The sequence below is a fragment of the Rhyacophila brunnea genome, unplaced genomic scaffold (assembly GCF_057557595.1).
Source record: "Rhyacophila brunnea isolate RB1 unplaced genomic scaffold, BYU_Rbru_1.0 scaffold_2, whole genome shotgun sequence".
Lineage (NCBI taxonomy): Eukaryota > Metazoa > Arthropoda > Insecta > Trichoptera > Rhyacophilidae > Rhyacophila > Rhyacophila brunnea.
This window is the reverse complement of record NW_028232859.1, coordinates 43,885,197-43,912,052: the sequence shown is the minus strand read 5'-3', so window position 1 is coordinate 43,912,052 and position 26,856 is coordinate 43,885,197. Positions and strand designations below refer to the sequence as shown.

The following is a 26,856-nucleotide window of genomic DNA, read 5'->3' as shown; positions in this document are numbered from 1 at the left end:
TACTGTTTATAGCTTGAGCTGCAGATGTTGATTAAAAAGTTAGCGGATACAAAGTTTTACCAACGATCAATACAATATATTAAAGCAGAAAAATCACAAATACAAAACTATGATGTTTTATTGTAAAATAACCAGTTAACATAATAATAAATGTATTCCACGTCGCAACCCTCTGGTCAAACATTGACTTGATTATTACATTATTTTTTTGGGAATGGCTGAGTGGCTAATTTTGTGTGGTTTCTAATGGCTATGTATTCTAAATCTTTTAATTAAAGAAATGAAATATTACAGCTGTCAAAAGTATATGAATTATGGCAATACCGCATGGAAACATAATAAAAAATCTTATCCTAGGATGAAATGATAATTGTATTACTAACTTATTACTAAAAAATGCTTGGCAGCATTCAGAGTCCCTTGTATATTGTCCTTACATCAATAATCGTTTTGATATTTAAAACTTAAAACTATCCCGTATGATTCAATCCTCGCGGCGCTCGGAAACGACTGACTTTGTTTTCATTTGATTGCGGTCAGCGGAGCTGACATCTTTTAAGTCACAAATATTATAAACAAAGTGTGATTGTATATTGCAAATAATATATTTGAAATAGCGCACAAATTAATAATATGTACACGCCTGCTACCGTTGATAGTATTTCTTCAGTTATATTATAAATTGAGGGTGGCTTTTAAATTTTTTATGTGCTACTCTATGGCTAATATTCACGATTGCCTGTATGTCTTGAACACAGATAGGGTGAATCATTTTTATTTAATAATATGAATGGATGACTTTTGTATGAACGCATACTGTTGTAAAATTAATCATTCCAATGCGAAGCCTATTTTCAAATAGAATTTTATCACTGATTTTGAATGAAACTGCGTAAAAATAATTTCATGTTTATTTTGCGCACAGAAGAATTCAATAATTGATATTATATTTAAAAGTACACCTAACAAAAATCATTCACTTCAAAATTATATCGATTTCGTCGCTAAGCTATTTGGCAAATGTCTTAATAAATATATCTATCATTATTCAAATTAATGATTACGAGCGAAACACGGCGAAATACCTTAAACTCACTTTTTGTAGTCGAAAAAACGTTCTGATCGAAAATATGAAAAGTTAAAGGTTAGATAAAAAAAAAGTATAAATATATTTCAAAAACATTTTTGCTGTCTGTAGTTGCAAATAGAAATACTAATCTAATAAACAATTGCAAGTATAGATGGGATGGATGAGCTGCACCGATTGACTGGATCACATTATGGATCAAGCGGCATATTACAAAAAGAGTATGAGGCCAACATAGATCCACATTTATTTGGAGTTTTGAATTAAGGGGGGACATGCTCGTCGAAGGTCAAAATTGAGTTTTTATTGTATTTTCAAACCATGATCCTGGACACTCCTTAAACGTTGTAGATAATCTATTTATATAATATTGAAGCCTTATTATCCTTTATAGTTATTTTAAACATTTGATGACTGCATAAAGTATTTTTGTTACATAAAATAGTATTCTTTTAAACCTCTCGCTCTAATGTTTTGGAATATAGTCATATTTCGGTACATAACTGTACAGTGGTGTTAAGATTTTTTACATTTATTAATTTTTAGACGCATTTATAAAACCATTGGTATAATTTATTACGAGATAATTTTTGTAAAATATTCACGATAAATAATTATATTGATAATCTCTGTGATCCCAAATTTGACAAGAATTAGGCATTTTATTATTCAAAAAATCGGCAAGATCAACACATTTGAAGATGATTCTAAAGATACTTATTATAAGCTATGTCTTCGACCATTCAAGTGTGATAAACATCTTATGAATAATGATTGCTTTATAATAATTATTGACCTAAGAATAAGGTAGTGTTTTTTTGAAATACGCCATTTCTTTTGGCATTCCCCAGTGGTTAAGCTACAACATACGGCCGTAGCCATAAATTGACAAACTATAATTAAAATACAATAAAAACTCAATTTTGACCTTCGACGAGCATGTCCCCCCTTAAGTCACATTGACCCGATTGCATTATATACTTTTGAAAACAAAAAAAAATTAAAGCTAATTATCTCAGTTTCGTAAATAAGTCACTTGATACACATTGCAGTCCAATTGAACTTGCAACTTGATATCTTTTAATGAAGGAATAATAAAGATGATGCTTTTGATTATGTTGATTACAGTTCCTTATTCTTAAAAAATCAACCAGCCAAAAGACAGAAAATGAATGATGAACAAAATAATCATGTTTCATTTACATCAAACCTAACGTACTTTATCGTTGAAAGTTTGAATAGCCCAAAAAAATTATTATTAGTCAGGCAACAGGGAATATGATTCGAGATATCTTTTTGTTATCCAGAGTCGAGTTGGATTCCACAGCGATTTGAAGACAAGTCGGGTTTCTCATTTCACTGCATACCGATGTCTTCAACAAATGCGCATTAGTTTCACGGTGGTGTTATTTATAGTTTTTGGGTCATTTGTAGCATAATACTTCACATTTCTATATTATTTCAGATCCAGACAGTTTTAAATGAAGAGCGGTCGGGTGAATCTCTCACATAAATCGAGCGGGTTTCTCTTCCGTATCAATATTCAGATTGATGTCTCGAAAGATTTCGTAACGATGCGGGATTAATTCATTGTCGCATTCCGCAATCGCTAGATTTGTGAACATTGTGGGTCATAATTATGTATAGAGAAATTGCGGTAAGATTCAGGAAAGCGATCGCCAGCTCGCCGGATACACATGTGAGCCTGGCATTTTCCATCTAGAACTAAAACCGAAGAGAAGTGGAACGGGAGAGGCCGCATTGCGCACCGCTCACGCAAAGTACATGACCTTTTTGGTGTCAGCATGCACAGTGATGGCGCGCGCCATGGCTCCGGGCGTGCGGTCCTCGGAGCACCCCGACTGGTGGCTGCCCTCGCCTGAGTCGTGCTCCTTCTCCACGAGATGGTAGCGCGCGCGGAACGCTACCAGGTGGGCATAGTAGGCGGGGGCGGGGATGCTCACAGAACGCGTGCAGCGTACGTATGTGTGACACAGCTGGTATGTCAGGCACTGGAGCTCATCCGAGTCAAAGTGATTGTCGTCCCACAGCACATGGTAGTGGGACGGTCGACTCGTTCCCTGTGAATTGAAAGCATAGTCATCATTAATCTACTCTAGGTCATCGTTCAAATGAAAGAATTATTTTTTAAAAATGATAAAGCTTTGCAAATTTTATAATCTATTTTATTTCCAGAGAATTCTTCCTTTCAATTCAGTCTCAAGAGTAAAGGAAAAGTCACCATTAGCAGAAATGTAACATTGAAATACAATTGGATTCAATATCATATCCAAATCGGTGGAGTATATTTTTCTGAATCGATTCACATACATATTTAACTCAATACATACTACTATTTCTGCCGATAGTGACTTTTGTCTGAACAACGAAGGTCAGAGGTGAGAGAGAGAAGAGCGCACCTGAATGCCCTGGTGGCTGCAGAGGTAGAAGTCAAATTCGGTGGGGTGAGTAATGCCAACATCGACAGTGGTACCGGCAGGGATGTTGCCCGATTTGCCGGACTGCTCCTTCTTGTCAGCGCAGAAGAGGCGGGTGTGGTGGCGCTTCTGAACCACGATAAAGGTGATACCGGGTTTGTAGTCCGCCTCCAGCTTGATGCAGGCTTCGCGCACCGCCGTCAGCTCATGTTGCAGCACGTGCAGGAACTGCCCCTCCGACACCCCGTCCCGGTACATGATGATGCGGTGCGGCTTGTAGCCACCCGTGCTCTTGTAGAACATAATGAGCAATTCACGCACCATGCTGCTCATCTCTTGGATGATCTCTTGCCTGAAACACGCAGCACTTCGGTCAGTACGCCTCTCCCGCAGCCGCGCCCGCTCGATCGCCCATCCGGACGTGACTAATCGACAAAAATATTTCTAAAGGCCACTCCGCGACTCAAACGGGCGCGGCCTCCGCGTCACGCGGGAGAGCAAATAAAACAAATCATACAAAACTGAAGGGGGGAGGGGGAGGGGCCGGGGCGGTCGGAGAATATTTCGGCCGGCCGTCTAAATACGACTAAAAACTAAGTAATGCAAAAACATCTACCAAAATCACAAACACAAATATAACCAAACAGAAAACTACGGATTCAGCCTCGAAAACATTGGAGACCGAAATCTTCAAACTAAACAAACCGGACTCGACCGCTACTACTAGACTAGAAAGCATTTCAGGATGGAATCGATCGTCAACGACCGGACGATGGAGGAAATTCAATGTCGGAAGACGATCGGCGCGACCGTATGAGGACGACATCGATTTGAGTGTTGCCGCTCGTCTAAGTTTACTTTGAATGGCAATATTATTAATTAAATCTACACAATTGCGCAAGTGCACACAAAAGATTCTAATGATTCTGAATCTGTTTATTTACGTTATGCATTCACCAATGTGAATGATTGATTATATTTGATAAGAAAAAGTATAAAAAACAGTCAGCGTGACTGCCATTCAGGGTATTGAATCCAGTCGCGCTCGAGTGATGGATTCCAAAAGAAAAATATTTTCTGACCGGGGACAGGAATGGGACAGCGGCGCAATGGAGCAGAGCGGGGGAGGTGGAGGGCAACAGTGAGAGTGAAAGTGAAGGCGATTGTTGCACGTGCCTGTGCCAGAAGAGCGAAGTCTCTCGAGGAGGCGAGGGTGGCGTGTCAGGATCAGAAGGAGTGGTGTTCCTCACAATCTGCTGGCCCCTGCTTATCGACACCGGAACACAAAACAATATTACTCGACACTCGACATCGACTAAACAATTCAAACATATCTTAATAATTCTTTAAACTTAACTTAAGACACACGGTCGGCCGGGCGGACCCTGCCTCCGGGCAGGCGTCGGCCCAGCACTTTCGGGATTCTACCCCCGGAACCTCATCGAGAAGACCGCGCTTCTTCTTAAAAGGTACTCGAGTGATCTACGTTTCGACGGATGGTAAAACGTCTACATCGCTCCACACGAACGCGGAGGCGACAAGTGTTTCGAAAGTCCATAATGTTAACTCGCGAGGCGAATCGGAAAGGATGCAATCCGCTCGACGAGCGTCTGAAATCGTTCTTGAAGCGATGCGGCGAATTTAAATTCGCGAAAGTGAATCTTAAGCATCAATGAATTTAAATATTTGAAAGGCGTCAGGCGATCCGCCGACGAGGGCCGACCTGTGCTGCTGGACTCTGACGGTGGCAGCGTAACGCGAAGGGTGTGCGTCCATGGAGCCGACCACGGCTGCGATCGACGGCTTCTTGTTGTCCCCTGCAGGCGGGTGTGTCACGTCCGCGCCCAGGAAGATCACCGGCTCGTTGAACACCTTCGGCCGCAGAGACGGTACCAGGATGGAGTTGATGCCGCCCAGCTTGACGTTGATCTTCAGACAGAGGTTGCTCAGTGTCTGCGGCGATGTCTTATTCACATTCTTAGCCTGCACGCACTGAGTGGCCATGCCCAGGACCGTGTCGCCCACTCTCTTCACTTCCGCTGCAAAGGATGACCAGATCATTATAAAACATGACTTATCGTCATTCAGGGACGAGTGTGAGAAATACCCTGAGTCATTCCAACCGTGAAGATGTAATATTAATTAAACGAATTCTCACCGTATACGGGAGTCTTTCCTGGTAACACGACCACCACCAATTGGAGCGCTACGAATGTGGACTTGAGATACTTGAACATGGGTTCCACCTGGTCGGGTCCAGTGGCATATTTACAGAAACAAGGTTGGCCAATGATCGGCATTCCAGCGTCGTTCGATATCTTTTGTAGTTGCTGAGTGAAGTTTCTGCAAACAAAATGAATTATATGTTTTAAGTGCCTTTTTTTTTTCCGTTGAAATCAAAATGAAACATACACATGATATATTTCACTCAATTGAACAATAGTACCTATTGCTTACAGTTTTCATAAATAACTCTGTAACATTACATACAATTTTTGGGTCTGGAAAATTCACATGTTTTTTTTCAATGTTTGGATCCAGAGTATGAACCTAATGGGTTGAGCATGTGGGCAACATCCGTTTCTCTTAAAAATAAAAATCTGAGGAGGTCCATATGGTCTTCTTGGGAAGGATCGAACATGGTACAAAAAAAATAAAAATTAAGTTGAAGACACTTGCAATTCTAGCTAGCACCTGTACATGTGAATGGATTTACTGGCAACAATGGAGTGTAAATTAAACTATCGCGATAACACACAAAAGTCCTGACTCATTCTTCAAGCATAAGCGAACGCATTTGTTGTCGGTCGGTGTGTGTTGCTATTTGACAGGTAAGGACAAGTTGTGAAAATCGGTAAATGTCAAAATGCTCTGCGCAGTGATGGTAAAATTTTTTTCTATCAGGTTAGTCACTATACTATTTCTACTGCGCATGCGCAGATATCATGCAAAATGCAACTATCGTCTGAAAATTCTTCAAAAAACTTGCACGATAATACGTGTTTACACTTTCTTGTTATGGCTGTGATAATACCTACTCCATGCACGTGTAAACTACCCAGTAGATAACAGAATTGTGAAAGATATTCATAGACTAAGAGGGCACGAAGAGGAGGGTAAAGTGAAAGTGACATACTTAAGAGCGTCTTCTCGAACAGTCCTCTGCGGAGCGAAGCATGCAATTGCCCACACCCGGATCTCCACTCCCGTGAAGAACTGTTTGCCGCGCATGTCCCAGACGCCCTGATTCGGCATCGCCTGCTGCTTACTCTGCGAACAAGCCAACACCTTACTCCGACATTACTACTGCTCTATTCAAACACTTTTCTTTCTATCTCTTCAACAGCTCAATATTTAAATATATTGTATACAGACAAGCATAGACATAATATTATATTGTAGTATATTTTTGTTTATTCCAAATTCTCAATGCATCGATTGTTTATAAGGCAATACATATTAAAGTTTTATATGAATATTGTGTAGGTACATCTCATTTACCACCACCCATTGTCATTCTTGAATTTAAATTAACTTAGGTATTATATTTGACTGAGGTGAAACAATATTTTCACCATCACAAATACATAAATACTCAATTTCCTATTAGTTAACAAAATGATAAGTTTTGGTCTTCTCTTGGGAACCCATTAGATATACTAATCGTCAAACTATCATCATACATACTGTGCAAAGAGACTACTGCGATACAGTAAAAAGAAATTACAATATCAGTTAAAAACATGGAGAATCACATATTCTCATTCTCTCACTCCTGTAGCAGGCAGTTAAGTGATACAATACAAAGTAAGTGGTAGAGGTCACACTGACTTTCTTATGGTAGTAAACTGGTTAAGTAATCATGGCATTGGACTTGCCGATAGAAAGTATTAATTTTAAATGTAAAATTCGAATCGGTTCAAAACATACCACTATTAGAACGGACGATATAACGATTTTCATATTATTGACAGTCACTTGGTAGGAACCAATTCATGTTCAACAATGATATACCCTCCATCACCCATCAAGTCCCCATAGCCTCATGGGTATATATCATGGCATAATGCATGAAGTACCGAGACGGGGACGGGGTCCCCGGATAATCTTCTTGATCTCTTTAGACTAATTTAAGATGTAATTATTGAATGGTGAATATTTACTTGTCCGCCGAGTGAAGAAATTCGTCCACCATATTGTAGTTTGGGCGGCGGCAGCACTCGACCGCGCACTTCCATCATACTGTTGCTTATCGTCAGTCCAAATTCTTGTACGTACGAATCATTATTGAAGTCCGCCCTCCGCACCAAATTGTTTATCTCTCGCTCTCTAAAAAATTCCAAGTAAACAGTTCAACTAAAGAATTTAACTATTTGGTTTGCCATGATTTCTGGGTGAACAACTTAATCTGCAAATTATAGAATTATAGAGATTCAAAAAAAAAACTTAAACAGCAATGCACAACAACAGCAATCGTTCAGTGGCAAAGACTCGAAACCAAACTAACATCCAACGTTGACTTGTTAAACATATACATAATTTGATAATGAGGAATACAGAATCACTAGAAAAAATCTTTTTGACACGCATGTGCCCATGTGCTATGACCACAAAGCTTTATGTGTCCTCTCTAATTGCGATGAAGTTAGTCCTTTTGCTCATTGAAGCGCATTCTACATTGCATTACTTTTCTAGTAGTTATGAGTGTGGAACTTAAAATTTCAATAGTCACCACCATGCATTTATTTAATCGTCACCAACGTTAATTGAATTTTTCAGTAATAAAATGCAGGAAATAAAAACATAAAATGAAGAATTAAATGTAATATAATAGGACTGCAGAAACTAAACGCAAATAGCTGGTAAACGAGAATTCTGGTCACCTAAAATCAAGGCCTACACGTCTGCATTATAACATAGAATCTCTAGAAAACAAAACATTTGTCAGGTGAGGGATTCAACCCTGCACCCACGGCATCTGAGATTTTATATGGGATGAAATTTATTCTTGTATCTTATGTGTGGTATAAAGTGGCCGCCTTACATTTCATATCATACAATTGCAAACAATTCAAATGTTAAGCAGCAAGACCAAATAACTGATTGCTATCTCACTCTTACCTGTCCGGTGCACTACGAGCTGTGGCTTTGATCATGGTGGATGTCTGCATGTCTGTTAACTTTTTGATACACCTTTGGCCAGGGACGATATTGCACACCTCCAACGGCAGGTAGGTGTGTTTATGCTCCTGACCCACCTGAAGGCATGGCAGGTGAGGATATCTCAGCTTCATCTTGTATTTGTCCAGGAAATATTTTGCAACTGTGCATTCTACTGTTTGACCATTTTCCAGCTGAAGTGGAAACCTGAGTGAAAAATAATAAACATGCATTAAATATATTTCGTTAATGCTGTAGCTAAAGTCAACATATCAATTTGCATTTTATAAATCAGTTATGTTCAATAATTGCTGAGGCATTCTCTCTGCTGCCCCTGTTACTTGATTCCAAGTGTATCTGATAAGAATCTCCAATTAGGCTTTTTTTATCCAATATTGGAGATTCTAATCGGATGCATTTTGAATCAAGTATGATGTGCTAACTGAGTTAGTCAACGACTTTCAACAGCCCGTGGTTAACGCCGTCACGCCTAGTTCAATTTCCGGATAATTAACTGCCTGAATACAACATTTCATTTTTATCTTTTTTAATTGATTTTGGAGCTGAGTGATATGTTCGTATAGCCCTACAGGATACTAACAGGGTGTTCATCCAAAATTTTCGAATGCGATTTTACGCCAGATATATAATACGCCCGTATAATTGCGTTCATCCAAATTTAGTACATAAGCATCTCGCCGAACCCGAACACCTAATGCCCCTCTACCATAAGTTTAGCGAAACCGATTGCTAAATTCGGCAGAGTCCATTTTTGACAGATCGCAACTGACAGCCCGCGTTTGTTGATAATTGTCATAGGTTCTTGTTTTCTTCCGTATTTCATTATGATTCAGTGTATTATTTTGATTATTGTCTAATGGTACTATCTATTTTACAATTGATTCTATAATTGGTGCTTATTTTATTCAATCATGAATGCTCTATTTATAGGTAGTAAACTTTGCTTTCGTAGATAAAGCTAATCTACAATGCCGCAAATTTCGTAAAAGAGGCGACGCTTTCAAATTTAAGAGTCTCGTTAGTAAATACACATCAGACGCAGATTCATGAAATCAAATAAATACAAGTAATATAATATTTTGAACAACTCAATTCACATGATTATGCTGGAATCGATTTATGCATAATAATTATATGGTAGGTAGGTATACTATCACGATAACCATTTACTTTCATTTGTTTATATTGTAATGATTATTTATTCAATAACGTTTATTCGGCATTCGGATTATCCGGCCATAATGTAGTATTAATCGAAAAATAAAAGAAATAATATGAAAGTAAATGTAAGAGCGAGTTCAAAATATATGGACCACTAGGGATATCTAGCGGCAAAATGTGAGAAATTGTCATTTATTTGACAGTTAAGTGCCCATAGACATCAAAAACTGACCATAGAGAAAAAATATTGTTCTGTTTTAATATAAGGAATACTTGTTTCAAATAGGCGCGCATGTACAAACACCGTTATTTGCATAGAGCATAATGGAACACGGCGGCGCCCGTATATACAAATCCGAAGCTAAGTGGGTGAACACTCGACAAGTTTTATTACGGCAATAAACGGTTTCGGCGTAAGGTGAGACCGTCATAAACCATTCGGTTCGGCTTATTTCCATGGAAACCCTATTATAATTAATATTGCGACCCTAGATGAGTCAAACGTCATTGTTACGTCTTTCAATAATTCTATATTTACATCTATTATTTCATAATTAAAATAATATTCAGCTGTGGGTTTGAGCAAAATATGTACTACAGTAAAACCTCATTAATAAGAACAATTATAATACGAAATTTTCTCGAAAAAAAAGTCCCTTGAACATTATTTTCATGTAAAACCATACCTTTAATTCGAATTTCATAATTCAAAATGATTTCAGAGTCCTGGCATACAAAAATATTCAATAAATCATAATTGCACGACAGATTTTTCTTAAAACATCATAAATTACTTATTTTAAGAAGGTAATATAAATAATCCTGACATTTTATGACCCATGACACACACGGAATCGGAAATTTCATAGGCTTTCAAAATTTTAATATTTTCCCCCCATACATTTGATATTTCAAATTTCTTTTCGATTTTCGGTCCTGTGGAATTCGTATTAACGAGGTTTTACTGTACAAGTTTCTGGACACGAAATTTCAAAATAAGGGGCTTATACTATATACCAGGCGTGTTGAACGCACTGATCGAGAGATGGATTTTGGACGATCGCATCATAGGCCCATCGGAATTGAGTCGTAAAAATGTAAAAGGCATGTACATTCAATTGTAATATAATATGATTTTGAAGGTGAAGCATTAACCGTTTCCATTTTTATTGCATTAACGATTGTGTGAAAGTCATTTTTAAATTAACTACATATAACACCTGCGGGAAGATGCGAATTTCTGGGTTTAAACAGAGGCATAGCTTCTTCTACTGTCTACTGTCGTACAGCAGTAGAACAGTTGAGAATGTCGGAACAAAACTCATCTCTCCATGACGAATGAGAAATTGAATATTTCTTGTGAAAGGCAAGTGTTGTTATTTAAATGTCTGTTTGAAGTTTGATATCATCAAAAGGTGGAAAGTACGCCGTCAATGAACTTGACACAACGGAATTCATTGACTTAAATTGACCGAAAATTATTGCCAAAAAATTTATGAAAAATAAAAAGATTGACTCAAATGGAGACCAGGTAAAAATTTCTGGGTTCCAAATTCCAATACAGAAATGATGAACCAAATAAATATTAAGCAGGAATTTTGCAGTATACAAAAAATCATGATCTTATGACGGTCTGTCTGAGCGGTGTAATAAATAACTTTGTGATTGTATTAATTTGTTTCTCTGTATATTGAGATTAATGTTTTTCCATCTAAATAAAGTTTCCATTAATCTGTATGTATCTCCTGAAAAATCGACATTTTGTCGATACATTTTTGTGTTAATTAGAGGACGATATATACATTAACAATAGAATATTTGGCATGAATGAGAGATCAGTTAAGTCACCCCCCCCCCCCCAGAACTGCAGTGAAACTCGATTATGCAGGCAAACTCGATGATATTGGGAAATCTGAATAAATAAATAATTATTGTAGAACATTCAAAATGTGTTTTCAAATATTGTGCCATGACTAGCGCCATATATGATAAGTATATTAAATCACCTGTAGAACGTTGGCTATGTTTTAACTGAGAATGAATAAAAGAAATACACCCACGATTGCATTTGTGCCGGTCTTCTGGTGACATTGCAGACTCTATATTTTCGTTTCATAGTCCCGCAGTGGGTTATTTCTATCTTAAGTCCCTTGATTTCTTTGGTGAATTTGACTCGCTGGGAATCGGTGAGAGGTTTCCTTTGCTCGTTTATGTCTCTGATATCTAAAACCTCACACATGAAGTCGATCACAGGTTGCGCTTTGTAAAATGCAGTGGCAGAAACTGAAAATAGCAAATAGAATCTACTATTGGACATGTTATGGAAATGGATAAAGTACCCATCAAACACTCAGATGAGAAATTAATCATACACAGAAAAATACACTACTTTTCATAGATTTATGTTATTATAATATATTGTATTTTATGAATATTTTTGTTAAAATGTCATTTTAAAGTATTGAAAATTTTTTTTTGCGACTTTCAGAAGAACGTTTACATCACATTTTAATGACAAATATAATATTCGTAAAATATGACTTGGGTACTAATAAAAATCTATTTTCCAAATAACGCACATTTTCTAAAGGTTTTTTATAAAGTATATTTTTTGGTTAGTACATAATAATATTTATTACGAAAAATGAATGAGAGAACACAGCTCAGTGGCAAGCTGCTAACTCCGTATCACAGCAATTCACACACTTAACTGTAATTAAAACAGCTAGGCTAAGGCCACATAGGCAGGTGCCTTGCTTGGTGGCTGGCTACATGCTATGTGACATATCCTAGCATACAAACGCACACTATTCCATCGCAATGGCCACACTGTACGCTTCGCTACGTGATTATGAGTCACCTCGTGAGTCTCCCGGCGAACAAACGTGTTGGTTATTTTTATTGTGTCACCTAGTGGTTTTGCCATTGTCTATGGATTTTGCAAGATGGCGAATGTTTCTTCAGTATGACAAACGTCAAACACCGTATATTATGAGGTTATGAATAATGACGCATGGGATAAATTGACATTAGTATGCACCCAACAAGTTCGAATTTGTGACTTTCAAAATTTTAAACTTAAATTCTCTGTGAGAAGTAGCTTTCTGGTGAGTTTTGAGTGACATATCATTGTTGACTTGAGCGCTCCCAAATGTCAAATGAATTTGTACCTAAGCACGTAGCGAGCAATGTGGCCATAGTGTTTTTAGTAGACAAGCATAGCATCTAGCTCAGGACTAGCAAAGCACCTGCCTATGTGGCCGAAGCCTTAAAAAAAAAAAAACAAAAACCCAAGACTAAAACAATATGCTTGGCAGTAGATAAAAATTGTATTTCCATTAAAAAATATATAGGCATGACATTTAAACCTGACCGGTTAATCCGGAATGAATGAAAATTTTATTGTAAATGACATTATATACCATCAATGTTGAGCATCATTTTCCATTGGCTGGGTCTGACAGACTGATGGAATCCAAACCACACCTCTCTGCCTCCGCCCAACGGATGGTAATATCCGTCCGGGGAAGAGAAGAAGCTGCGGCCCACGGGGGTATACGTCATGGAAGGCAAGTGACGCATCACCACATCGAGCGCCAGGATGGCGTCGTAAGGGATTTGGCGGGTGCGCCCTTCCAATGCTTCCTCCAGAGCAAACAGCGACACCTGAAATTATATTACAACTATAGTAAATGTACAATAAAGTAAACAATGTTATGCTGCAAAAACGAAACAAAATATTAGTGGTGTATATAAATTAAAACATTAAACTGAATTTAATGGACCCACCGGGTTAGGGGTGGAGGAATTTTGAAGGCCCAGAAATACAAATGAAAATTAATTATTACAAAGTTGATGTTTTTTAAATTTCGCATGTGTACCACGCCACTACTACACAGCAAAGAAATCATTTGAATCCCAAAGACAGCGTCCAAGTTGTTCTTGCATACACAAATTCAGATAGATAAACTCACAACATAAAAACCTCCAAGATCACTGTTCTATCAAAAATAAAACCTGATGAGAAAGTGCACCAGTTTGATATTTTTATTATTTTACGTGTGCCATTCTAATGTGTAAGTTATTATTAATTTTTGACAATGGGAGAAGCATATTCTTCATTTTTCAAAGACTGAAGGCTTTAAATACAAGGAGATTTTGTATAATGCCCAAAATGGAAATTGTGAAAGCAAAAAACAGCTGTTCAGCTAATCGGGGAAATCTTGAATGAAGCACGAATATATCAGTTTCAGTTATTTACCTGTGCCACCCACTTGATGGTGACTCTAAAGACGCGGTCTTTCCCTTCACCAGGCAGGGTGACTTCCAGCTCCACCCGGTCGTTTCCGATGGGGAGAGGGTCGCGCGTGTATAGATTGTTTCGCCCATCAAACACGGGTTTCAACGCTCCAAATATTTTACTATACGCATGCACCATGGTCTCTATGATTTCTCGATTTACCTAGAATTAAAATAGGAGGACACATGAGGAATTTATGACAAAATACAAATACACGGCTACATCTGGAAAAAGATTTAACATCTTTGTAAATCACTTTTTCAGATTAAAATTATTATTTTAATTGTAGTTACAATATGCTAAAATGTGAAACATGAGTTGGAAACAATAATTTATTTATATGGTTTAAACTTGTGTTAAACTTGTGTCACATGAATTCACTAATTTCGGATTGAATTGTTTATGGTGAAGTGAATGCGTAAAAACAATTGCTATTAAAGATTTTCCGAAATCCTCATATTTTACTTCCTTCTTTTTAAGAGATCTCAACTATGGCCAAACAATGATCAAAAAAGGTAATCAAGTTGAATTGATGGTATTCCAATTGCAGGATGATGTTGAGGATCCAGATCTGCAGTAATGTTTCTCATACAGAAAGATGAATAATTAGTGGTACAGCTTATAGATATTAATTTACTTAATATAAGATATTGAGATAGGGCATCCTTATCAGTAACATTCTTCACCTCAGATTGAAGTATTTAAAGATATCGGTTTCTTGCAAAAAAAATCAGGGAAATAACTATCATAATATATATTACAACCTTATAGGTATTATGATTTGAGTATCCTTTGTAATAAATATGGCAAAATAATAGGAAAACTAAATATGAAATGAATCAGTCGGGAGTTACCTTTCGTGGGCATTTGTCGGGCTGTATGTTGATGTCATAGTGGTGAACGAAGCCCCGGGGCATGGAAATCTGGAAGTGGTTGGCCCGCAGGCCGATGGGGCGACCCTCCCGTCCGAGGTTGGGGCGGCGCGGGCAAGAGAACACGGCCAGATCGGCGGCCGGCTGAGGAGTGGCCGGGACCAGCCCCCCTCCTCCGCCCACCCCTACCCCCACACTGCCGCTACCGCCCGACACGCCTGTCACTCCGCTCGCATTCGAACCCACGCTGCCGCTGGCCGGGGGCGCTGCACAACACACACACACACGCTCGCTTACATTTGGAAATCGCTCCACGCCTACATCTACTGGCGTAGCACTCTAAGCGAGTGCAGAAAAAAAAATCACCCGATAAAAACCTACCATTACCCTGCATCTTCATATTTTTGAAGACGCATTTCGGAGACATTATTTGGTACCGATTTCCAAACTTGAATCATTTTATTTTCAGGTACACAATAAAAGTTCAATAAAACAATAAAATCAAACTGCAGCCATAATATTGTGAGAGAATGATCCCATTGGCGGGTTTCTTCACATCATATTATTACAAAATATAAATCATTTACTACATCCTTACGGTTGACAGATAGCTTTGCAATGCAAAAAAAGCGCAGTCCAGGATATGTTTTAAGCAAAATAAATCAGCTCCTCAAATTATTCGTGCATATTGTATATAACTAGTTATTACCCATTCCAGTTCATACTTGAATAGTTCATTTTACCATTTAGGAATCTGTTTACCCGATTCATTGTGAATTAGGGTTTGGTTAGGTCACATTTATATATAAGGTTAATGACAGTGGAACCTGCGATGCATACATAAGTAAAGTAGTATCAGTAGGCTTATTCTAGGTGTGTTTATTGTTAATGCAAATTTCAACATATTTATTACTAGCAGTATTTTGTGTAAAATCGTCTACCAGAATAAGCCTACTATGGTGCGTTGTAAGATTAAATCGGTGTTTCTCGACCGGCAGACATATTCTTACAGATATACTAAATATTTAGTCAGAACAGGTTTCTGGTCTGGATTCACAGACACTCCATTTAACAATTGTTAAATTGATCATACTACGACCGACCGACCCGTCATATAATTTAACATACCAAGAGAATAAGTCTGCCTCCGATAAAAATATTTTTTTACAAACTCTATAGAATATTATAATAGTTACGGTCAACAGAAGAGATAAACTATGGCCGTGTAAGAAATATTTTGTGCATTTCTTTTAGTCAGGACATATACCTATTAAGCATAGAGATAAAGTTTTAAAGACTACTCATTTGATAGATATTACAAATTTTTGAATAAATAAAATAGACAAAAGTTATGCATTACATTAAATTTGAGACAGACAAATTGCTCAATGAATAGAGGAAAGGCATTCATCAACTGATAGTATTTCACCTTTTCATATCATATTAATTTTTGATTTGGAGTAATCATTTTACTACAAATAATGACAATACTGAGTAATTATTTTATTTTGTCCGATAATATCATCAATCCACAAAATAAAACATACATTGGAATAGCTACGGGTTTGCCGCTGCCGGTAGACTCAGTAAAAAAAAAAATGGATACGATGTCCACCGAAAAACGGACTGTATCCAAGTACATGTATACATAATATATTTTTTTTAAATTCTCCTGTACGAATCTTCGGACTCTCGGGGGTTAAATACACGACCTTTGTAAATTAGTGTTATAATGTGTGGATTGCATTTCAGTCCCGGGTTAAGATGCATTATTATTTCGTTATGTACATATTAGTAATAATAAATACATTACAATCCGCCGAGAGGTACAGAAAGCAGAGGGTATAATTTGGAAAAATCAATATGGTCTTAAATGAGTGATTACGTGAGAGTTGTTCGAAGCTGGTCTGAGGCTGTGAAGGGCTGGGGGGCCGCGGCGGAGACGCAGTCCACGAAGGCACTAAAAATCATAACAAACATGACAGGGTGAGAGGACGGAGCTCAATTCACCACCACCATGAAAATGTACACAACGAACCACACATGCCTCCTCCCATGCATCCATGATTCAACAACTACTACTGCATGCTATTTACATAGTCTTCTACGTACGGCGGCTAATAAAATGTTTGTAAACAGTAAATTATTTTTCTCCACATATACTCTGGGAGCATCGGTGACAAAAACTCGAACCTAAGCAATTATTTAAGGTTTTCCTCGACTCTGCTAAACATAATACAATTATTTATTATTCTACCTACCTGTAAATAATGAAATCACGTGAGAAGCTAGCGCCAATTGTAAATACTAACAAATTAACGAGTTTATAACTAATAGTATTTGTATGAGCATAGGTTATTAAATTAGTTGGCGCTTTGGAGAAATATGAAAGATCACGTTCTGTACAAAAATAATATTCAATTTATTCTAAAATTTTCAGAATCTGAAAATAAAAGAACAAATTGCAGTATGCTACTATATACTGCAGGTATATTAGCATATATCGGGAATGGGACAATTGGACGCCGCACTGTCGTAGACACGTATACAGAACGTAGACGAGGAATTTTAATCAGTTTATATCTACTACTTAATAGTTTTAATTCATATTACTCTTAACATTATGGTTTTTTTTATTGCGGATTGAGAATTACCATGCCTAAGGCTTTATATAAAATAAAACTCTTTTTTCATGTGAACTTAAACATATGCACGATTAAATCATTATTTACATGTGCATATTGAAATTCTCACCAACTATTAAATCATAATATAATAATTTAAATATAAATAATATTAAATATTTTTTTTAAAGTACATATAAGTACCTAATGTCTATTTAATTTTGAATTGCGTGGCAGCAGTTGTCTCGGCGCCAAATCGTCTTAGACCCCATATATCGATGATAACTGTCCAAATGTGTATTATTCTTTCAGGTTATTATAACCTTTACCCTCATTTTTCAATACTGGGAGGCATAGAAATCTGGGGTTATCCTTTAAAGGTTTAAACACTAATTAGTTGTAAAGTTAAACTATAGATTCAATTAACGTCTAGATTTTACCAGTATGATGCTTTACAAGGTTCTATTCTATTCATAATTACAAAAACCATAAATTACATATTGAAGGAAGACTGACTGTAGCGACACATATGTGACGTTATGGGAACACATAGAGAAAGTATCAATACTATCGATGGAGGTTCCTCGATGGAATTTAAGTTCTAATGGATTTAAAGCCATTAGAACATTAAAAAAAAATTAAAAGCCATAAATTATGTCTGAAGAGATCAAATGGTTCACCGTTGTCGGTAAGATTGCGGTATTCAAATGAAAATATTAAATTACGTTATAAAAAGTTACAAAATGAGAGAATAAATTGTGATTGTGGATAAAATATATTGAATCCACTGTTCTACTTATGTCATTTTACTCTGTACGTAACTCTTAGTAACTCAATTATTAATAGAATAATTTATGAATAAAATGATTTGCATACATGTATTTTGAATATACTTAGAAGTAACAAATATAGTAGGTATTAGAAGTTTAACTATTATTATACCAACACCAATAAAGTAGTTTTCCAATAAGCAAACTAGCACTAAGCATGATTAATAATAAATACCAACATTTACAGAACATTTCCCCAAACATTTTAGAAGTGATGAGGGACTACAATTTTAAAATCAACCAAAAGCATAATTTATTATACATACTTGTTTATATTATATAGTAATTATTTATGTAGATTGTAGAAAATCAAATAAGTCGATTACGACCCGCTCACCGACACTTCCATAAATTTGTGAATAAAAAATTAAATTGATGACTTCACCCCCAATAGTATATTTGCAATTATGAGCATAGCTATATAGTGACAAAAAATATTAGCAATGATCGGGTACCTAATGATTTTTTTGTCAGGATTTCTAATGATTTTTAAAAATCAATTTTTCTTTACTCAGTTCTAGTGATGAGAAGCAATATAATAATATTATGGGTCAAACATTCAAATGAACTGAATAATTAATTTTTTTTTAAATCATGCATATAAATGAAAACAATAGGCTTACAATACACTTATTCATACTAAATACAATGAGGAATGATATAATAAAACATGTTTGATGTGTACAATATTTAACAAAAACAAAGACGGTTAAAAATGTGTCTTACTACATACTTAGCTGAATCTTTTTTAAACATCGATGACCTTATGTATGAGATGCAGAGGTTTTAGCTTAGCAGTAGGTATGCCGCATTGAGATGTGAATCTTGACATGAATGCAAATACCTTAAAAACCTCTGTGGCTGTGCATCATTGAATTTAAAATTTGATATGATTTCATAACTTACCAAACAACATCATAAATTGCAAAATTAAAATTTTTCCTTGCAGAAAATGTCAGTTGTTACAAATATGCCCGTTACTTACATTTTATGTCAGACGCCAAACTCTTTTATCGATGAAACAAAATTTTGAATGTTATTTTATATCATCATAAATTGGCAGATTATGTCCAGTTTTTATTGAAATTCAGTGATAACTACTATCATACAAAATGTCCTTAAGCATCATACTTATATACTATAAAATTGGCCCTTTAGGGTCAATGAATTAATGTATTTAGATTTTTGGCGATTTTGAGTTATGTTTGGTACTGGATATAAAGTAACATTAAGGGATTTATTAAAAAAAATAATAAATAAAGATCGTTTAATACGCGTCTCGTGAAATTATTTTCTTGTTAACGTCAGTGGAATGTAAATTTACTTGAGTTTGGGGTTTCCTGTAAAGTGGAAAAAAATTAAATATTATGTTTCTTTGAACCTACCGGATCGAAATATTGTGTACCTACCCAAATGAGGTATTTGAAAAATATTACTGTCGCATTCAAATACCATTCATTTCATATTAGATTTTTAAATTAGACTTTCAAAACTGGACAAGCAAAATCTGTACACTAACTAACCTGTCAATAAATCACGGATGTATTAGAATTGCTTGCTGCAATGCCTGTTTCATTGCTAGCAAACAACACCACAGCAACTGCAAGTTGTTTTTTCCATACCCCATGGTGGCACTGTATGATATAGGTACCTATATTGTTTGTTAGCATTGAAACAGGCATTGCAGCAACCAATTCCACTACATGCGCGTATCGCATATGGTACACTACAGAATGATTTACCCGTACCACAGTAGAGGAGGGGCAGAGTTATGTTTGAAATTAATTGGTCCTCTCCGAAACTGCAAGTGTGAGTTCGAGCCCCACTTCTGGCAAAAATCGTATAAATATTATTGTCTTCAATGTATCTTTGATCCAGAGCAAGATTCCAATGGATTGGGCTAATGGTTGCCAATTATTCCTCATGAAGAATGTGTCGAAAATGTTAATTTATTTTTTCACATACCATATTATTATAATATAGTCTGTATGACTTCATATTATTAGTGTATAAAATTGAGCGTCCACGCAAGAATCATGACTGCAATATTAAATAGGTCATTCAAGTTCTATACTTATATTGACGCAGAATATAAATTAAATTAATACTATGCAAACAATAACAGAAAGACATGGTTAGACATGTTTGCAGGTAATTATCAGATGCTTTCTAACTGATTGATCATCAAATTTGATATACCTATATAGAGTACAGAACCCGTGTATTATTAAAAAAACGATAGGTAGAGAAGGGTTATATTTATTAGAAAAGAGGTCCTCGCAGTTATAGCTACAAAACTTTGATTAACAAAAATTTTAAATAACAGAATAAAGCATTTTTATTAGGCATCTACTTATATTGTTTCACCCAATATACAAATACGTGTAAAAACACAAGAATTGCATAGAAATTAATATGGTAAGAATAGTTTTTAACGGATTCGACCGGGAAACTCTGTTGGGTAATTCCATTGACGGTTCCATGAATGAATGAATCGAGTCAAACGCACCTAAAATTTTATTGACATCTGATAACCTTAAAACATTAACATACACATAACTATATACGAATTCTTTTGGTAACGATGTTTTCGGGATTAGTTAATACTGCTGTGTTTCAAATGAGCATTTGTTTGTATTCATCACCACGAATATATCAATAAAAGCTAAAACAATCCAATAAGCTTCAAAGAAATGTATCATGGTTGCTTCAGAAAACACCAATTTGGTTGCATTTTAAACAAAGGGCGTACTATATTGTATCAACTAGCATTTTCTACACCCATATCATAATCTACATAAAAAGAAGATGCAATGGTTCTGTACTTACGTTGCCCAACCGGAAACATTTTAAAGATTTAAGTTAAACTTATGAATAGAGGCACGATTTAAGAATTATATTTAAAGACGAACAGAATAGCTCAGAACTATACACGCCATTTTTTATTTTTGTCGTCATATGCTATCGTCATCAAAGTGTTGCTATAACATGAATACGAGACAAGTTGACGCACGACATTATTATTCAGCCTACTGAATGACAATAATTATTAATACTAGGTACCTATATAGTAAATATATTTAGTTGAGGATGGTTTAAATAATTTTTCCTTAATGTAAAACACAGTTTTAGATAAGCAACAATTTTTTGTGGTGTGAGAAATTTCAACACCGTTTTCAGACAAAAAATGTATTTTTAATCGCTAACACCAAAAATGTGCGCGGTATCCGAATTTTGTATACATTGTCTATGATCCGCGTCGCCGCAGCTGGTCATACTGAAACCGAATTAGCGCAAAATGTCCATACCACGCAGTGGTACTCTGAGACGATCGATCGGGGTCGTTTCGGCTATCAGTAAACAGTTGAAATTAGTGAATCTGAAAGCTGTTAAGCGGATAACAGTAGCATTCGACCCGTTTCACGAAAATGTAAATCATACGAGGTAAGACGTGTCGGACAGCTCGCACGCTTTCTTAAGAACTGTCACAACATGGCTTCATTAGAATATCAAAATAAATTTACTTACCACTACATTGTCCACATCCATAAGCTTTTCCTAATATGCTCACGGCAGTGTTTAGCCTCAGCGCAGCTAAATCCGGAAGCGATATGTGAATCAACGGTTCCGGGCCGCCTGGAGTGAGCTCCCTTTCCGTTGACATTCCTGCTCAATTTTTTCAATTTCATTAAGAATATAATATTTTGTCAAGCTTGTCTAGTAAATCAGTTTGAAGACATTATACACTCGTGATTAACGGGGAGAAGCTGGTAATGAACGATCTGAAATATTGTCTAAAATATGGCAAGTCAAGCAACTAAAAATTAATTTACTTCTCTGTCTATTATATCACTTTGTTTGACTATAATATTGTAAACCTATCCCTAATGTTTACAATATTTTTTCGTTTCAGAAATTTCCTATATTTTATGTCATCACCAAAGATAGCACTAGCAAATCCTAATTGTTCAATCAAAACAGAAATTGTTTGTAACAGAGCTGACCCAAAAGTAACAATTAAACTTCTGCCAGATATCGCAGGTAATACCTACATTCAATAGTAATAATTTCATATTACACCATTTTTCTCCTTAAAATTTTGATTTCAAATATTTTACCGATATACCTATTCTCTTGTCACAAATGTTATAGAATTGTGAAATGGGTCCAACTATATTTTTTATTTTCAATCACACTCGGAACACTGAATAGCCAATTGTATCTAACAACACCCCACACGAATTTCAAACAGTTGCCGTTATATGAATAACTTTGAATAGAAATTATTGCTTTTACCTCAGTCACCTCCTGTTGATTTAAAAAAATATTCTAATGTTTTTCAGAAACATTTGGCTCTGACACTTTCATATTTAAAAGTGACAACTTGGACTGCCTTGAATTGATACAACTCGTCAACAAGTATATTACTCCGTTGGCGCCAAAAGAGCAAGTGGTGACCATCGTTCAAACTAAGTCAGAAAAGAAGAGCGCGAGAAAGCGATAAATGTCGTCAAACATGAACCGTAACAAGAGAGGAAACTTGCACGTCATCGACCAGCTGTACAATCAAATTCCTGCATTTACAGATGTGTTCTCGGAGGATAGTTTTTATGTGTTTGTAGTATGTTTCGTTATCTCTACCATACTGGTAGTTTTTATTTTGGCTAAGTTTATTACGATCAAACCGGTAGAGTAGATTTTAGGAAGAATACATTTAATTTGAAATGATTCTGTATTAATTTATCATTATTTTTTTTCCGTTCGCTTCACACTTCCCGCCGATGAATAAACTAATCAATGAAAAGTAATTTCTACCTATAACCTGGAGAAATATGTATGACTGAGACAAATATATTATGTAGAATGTAATGAAATATTTAAAACAATAAAATTGTAAAAACCCTAATCGAAACATTATTTTCAATGTACAATAATTGTATTCCACATTAACCCAATGCTTACGGGCCGCACAAAATTGTGTTTTTGCTAATTGCTTTTCAAATGCAAATTAACACGTTAATTACAAAATTAATTAAAAGGGCCCGTAAGCATTGTGTTAACACTGATTCTGTGATCTGCCAAGCAAACCTTTTGTTTTGAGAATGAAATATACCTATACACAATATCACTTTTCCAAATTTAAAAAAACGTTCCGAACTTGAGAAACACAAAAGCGTCAATGACATTGAGCTACTTTACAAGCTGCTAGTCGGCGAGTCAGCTAGTGCGATTGTGATGATGACACACAAAACTTTCCACTCGCTCAGAGCCAACAAGCTAGCGAGTTGAAACTGTCATTTTTGGTACTATTTGATAGGACGTATAGAGTAGTTTTTTTTTTTTTTTTATCGCTCTACTGCGCAGACACAGATCAGCTAGTAGCGAGTAAAGCAGCCCGGCTTTCAACTTCTCAGTAGATTGTTTCCAATCGGCTTGTTAGCTAATTCGATGATGACACTGGGCGGGTTTGCAAGCAGATTGTAAATTTGCTGGCTTGTAGCTCAATGTCATCGACGCTTTAAACTTAAACCAATCAAGAAGAGATAATGTGCTTTGAATGCCAGCTACCTACTAGTAAAATCATCTAAATGTACTGATAAAACTGCTGATCCACGTTACTTTAAAAAATTACATGCTCGTTTTGAAAAAAAATTACACCTTTAAAGCTGATTCTATCAGTTCAAGCAGGTACATCAGATTCATATACATTCAATTTTGTTAAATTTACTTATCAGTTGGGTCCAATGCATTTACATCTCACTTAATTATTACATTAATAATTATAAAATACTAAACTTTAGTTGCACAGTGTAGAAGCAGAGGGCGTGTGAAAATGAGTGCTACATTACATTGAATGCACAAAGCAATGAAATAATACGTAATTTAGTATTCTTATCAGATTGTTGTGGTAAACCGAACAAAAAAATAGACCTTATATCCGAGAACAACTCCATTGGCTGCGTTTCTTGGTGACACAATTAACTATTAAATTTATGATAATGAAGATCTATGTAGATAAAATTAATTTTGCCAGTAGGGAACGGTTTCTGGGAAATATTGATTTTTTACCAATGTAATTTTACTATTCTTACTTAGCACACAGTTAATTTTCCAATTTTTTAAGTTTACATAAATTATTTCATAATACGGAATTTTATAATTGTGTGGGTAGGTAGGTACACATTTCAGAGAATGTTGAATAATATAGTTTTGAATGAAAAACTTCTCATCAATGTGAAATTTACGAGTTTTCAGAATTAACATGTGTTTGAATGAGCAACAGCTAAGATTTTAATTGGATAATCGATATAGGTATTGAATTATGTAGCTATATAAAATAAGTGAAGCATGCGGTATTTTTTAAGTCATACATTAACTTAGTTATCCGACGCGTTTATTTTATGGCCGATACATAGGTACAATAATTTTCAGCAATAAAATATTGTACGGACGACGGACGTAGTGCATATTGATGAAAATAGAATAGCGGAGAGCTCGAGCACGCCGGCAGCCGGGATTAATGTTTTGTCTCTTTCTAGTATAAGCGGCCGGCTGTTGCTATCTCACTTTAGCGCGAAAAGCGAATGCATTTCTGACTTCGTATGTTTTCATGAGAATAGGTCAGGAATGTTATGAAGATTCAAACCAAAACATCTTCCCGGAATTTGATGAACACAATCCTAACAAACTTAGATACTGCGCGTATAAATATTTGTTTTATTTCAGAATTGATACACAATCGACAAAATAAAAACAATGACCGCTGTCGATACCGGTAATTCAACTCAATGGCAGAAACTAATATTTTTATGTGGGAAAATCGTATTTATCTGTGAGTAGGTACATATTATTATCGAAGTATCTTATTTCTGCATTATTGTCGGTGAACAGAAAGTTCGAAATGTGCAGAAATTACAATATACGTATCGGTTTATTCTGCGGAAAGTGGTAGAGGTATCATACTGATGATGAACTTTTGATATAAGTAAATTTATAGAGTGTCATACGTAATAAACACTAGATAAAATTAAAACATATTTGAAGTAATCCTTACCGTTAACGTGATTGCTCTCTGAGAAAGCTGATTGCGTCTTTTTGTTGATATATTATTCGAGATGACACGGAACGCCAATCTTCTGTTAGCATAAACATGACCTTGTAAACAACTGCGCACAGAATTATATCGTTCGTCCATAATGCATATTGCGCCGCCGCGATGCGTTTCAAACGCGTTTTTTAAAATATATGCCTGAGTCGGTTATCTATCACTTTTCCCGCGTACATCCTCTATTAATTAAACAATTCAAGTAAGTATTGTTATATAAAATCTAAACAATTTCGTTTCATTTAAATATTATGCAATTTACGCTCAATTAAATATAAAAATTCTAGTGAGATTCCAATAAGATTTAGACAGGCTAGGGTATATTTGCCGCAGGTACTTTTCCGATGATATGTTCCAATATATTATGCCTATATAAATTCTATGCAATTACTCGGGAAAGTGGGGTAAATCTATATTTTAGTTTCATTCAACGTTTCATTAATAAGCAGCGGCCAATACTGAACATGAATGGCGCGATCGCCGTAAACCTATATCCGGTTTAAAATTTATAGATGTACCTAATGTTTTAGGTGTAGTTTTTCATTGTTAGGTAACTTATAATAGACACCGTCCTATGTATATACAAGGGGTGGAATTTTTGAAAGAAGTTACTCATGAAAACTCGACAAGAAAAAGGAATACTGAAAAAAGTCTTATTATTTGAAATGAAACTGGGAAGGTACTTGCCTAATCTTATTTATTTAGCTGTGGCATAAAGAAAATTATGTCATATATCGATAGACTATAATATTATTGTTGTTTGCACTCTTTATTGACATTCTTAAATATTTTGTTGGAATCGGGATGTTATTCCTGTTCAATTTTTAAAATTCTATTTTATAATTTTATACAGTACCCTTCATTAAAATTATTAATTAAAAATAAATTGCTCATAAACCTGAAGAAAGAATTTGAAGGAAAGCTAAAAGATGGGCGGTAATGCCGATTAAGCTGCGCGCTGAAATGACCACTAGATGTAGTTTACCTCTATTTCCCGCGCAGGCTGGATTCTACACTTATAATAAATAATAGAAGCAGTCATAGTCTAAAATTTATTTTGACACTGCCTGCGTCTGCGGGTGGCAAAGTCAAACGCGGAGGCTATATGTTCCAGTGGGAGCACTGGTAGGGAAAAGGCCGTTAGATCAGAGAAAATTCCCCATAGAAAGAGATGAAAATGAAAGGCCCAATATTGCAGTAATTCAACATATTAAGATTTTTATTGGTTTCGTTATATATTTTCATTAACCACCTAGTC

The 26,856-nt window shown here is 35.8% G+C and overlaps 3 protein-coding genes across 13 annotated transcripts; 2 read left to right on the top strand and 1 right to left on the bottom strand.

The window, feature by feature from the left end:
- Window positions 1-210: 210 nt before the first annotated feature.
- Window positions 211-25,693, bottom strand: AGO1 (protein argonaute-1). Of its 11 annotated transcripts, none has more exons than XR_015070698.1 (15): window positions 25,548-25,693; window positions 22,022-22,159; window positions 15,022-15,305; window positions 14,129-14,329; window positions 13,290-13,533; window positions 11,928-12,150; window positions 8,647-8,892; window positions 7,689-7,854; window positions 6,662-6,813; window positions 5,684-5,868; window positions 5,249-5,564; window positions 4,702-4,791; window positions 3,508-3,877; window positions 2,046-3,168; window positions 211-1,365 (listed from the first exon to the last, which is right to left on the bottom strand). XR_015070698.1 is itself a non-coding variant. In XM_085947560.1 (15 exons), exons 2-15 carry the CDS (start codon window positions 22,155-22,157, stop codon window positions 2,860-2,862), a joined length of 2,997 nt encoding a protein of 998 aa, XP_085803686.1. In that variant the 5' UTR covers window positions 22,158-22,159; window positions 25,548-25,693; the 3' UTR covers window positions 1,632-2,859. The 11 variants fall into 11 exon arrangements, 8 of the variants coding, with proteins under 8 accessions (XP_085803686.1, XP_085803687.1, XP_085803690.1 ...); XR_015070699.1 differs by lacking the exons at window positions 22,022-22,159; window positions 25,548-25,693 and adding exons at window positions 16,925-16,999; window positions 21,323-21,475; XR_015070700.1 differs by lacking the exons at window positions 22,022-22,159; window positions 25,548-25,693 and adding exons at window positions 16,925-16,999; window positions 21,323-21,474 and having other exon boundaries at window positions 4,702-4,788.
- On the top strand, window positions 21,768-23,405 carry mRpL53 (mitochondrial ribosomal protein L53). Its single transcript, XM_085947569.1, has 3 exons — window positions 21,768-21,937; window positions 22,407-22,534; window positions 22,837-23,405. Exons 1-3 carry the CDS (start codon window positions 21,792-21,794, stop codon window positions 22,995-22,997), a joined length of 435 nt encoding a protein of 144 aa, XP_085803695.1. The 5' UTR covers window positions 21,768-21,791; the 3' UTR covers window positions 22,998-23,405.
- Window positions 23,010-23,405, top strand: LOC147072365 (uncharacterized). The gene has a single exon (XM_085947570.1). It carries the CDS (start codon window positions 23,010-23,012, stop codon window positions 23,187-23,189), a length of 180 nt encoding a protein of 59 aa, XP_085803696.1. The 3' UTR covers window positions 23,190-23,405.
- Window positions 25,694-26,856: the final 1,163 nt, after the last annotated feature.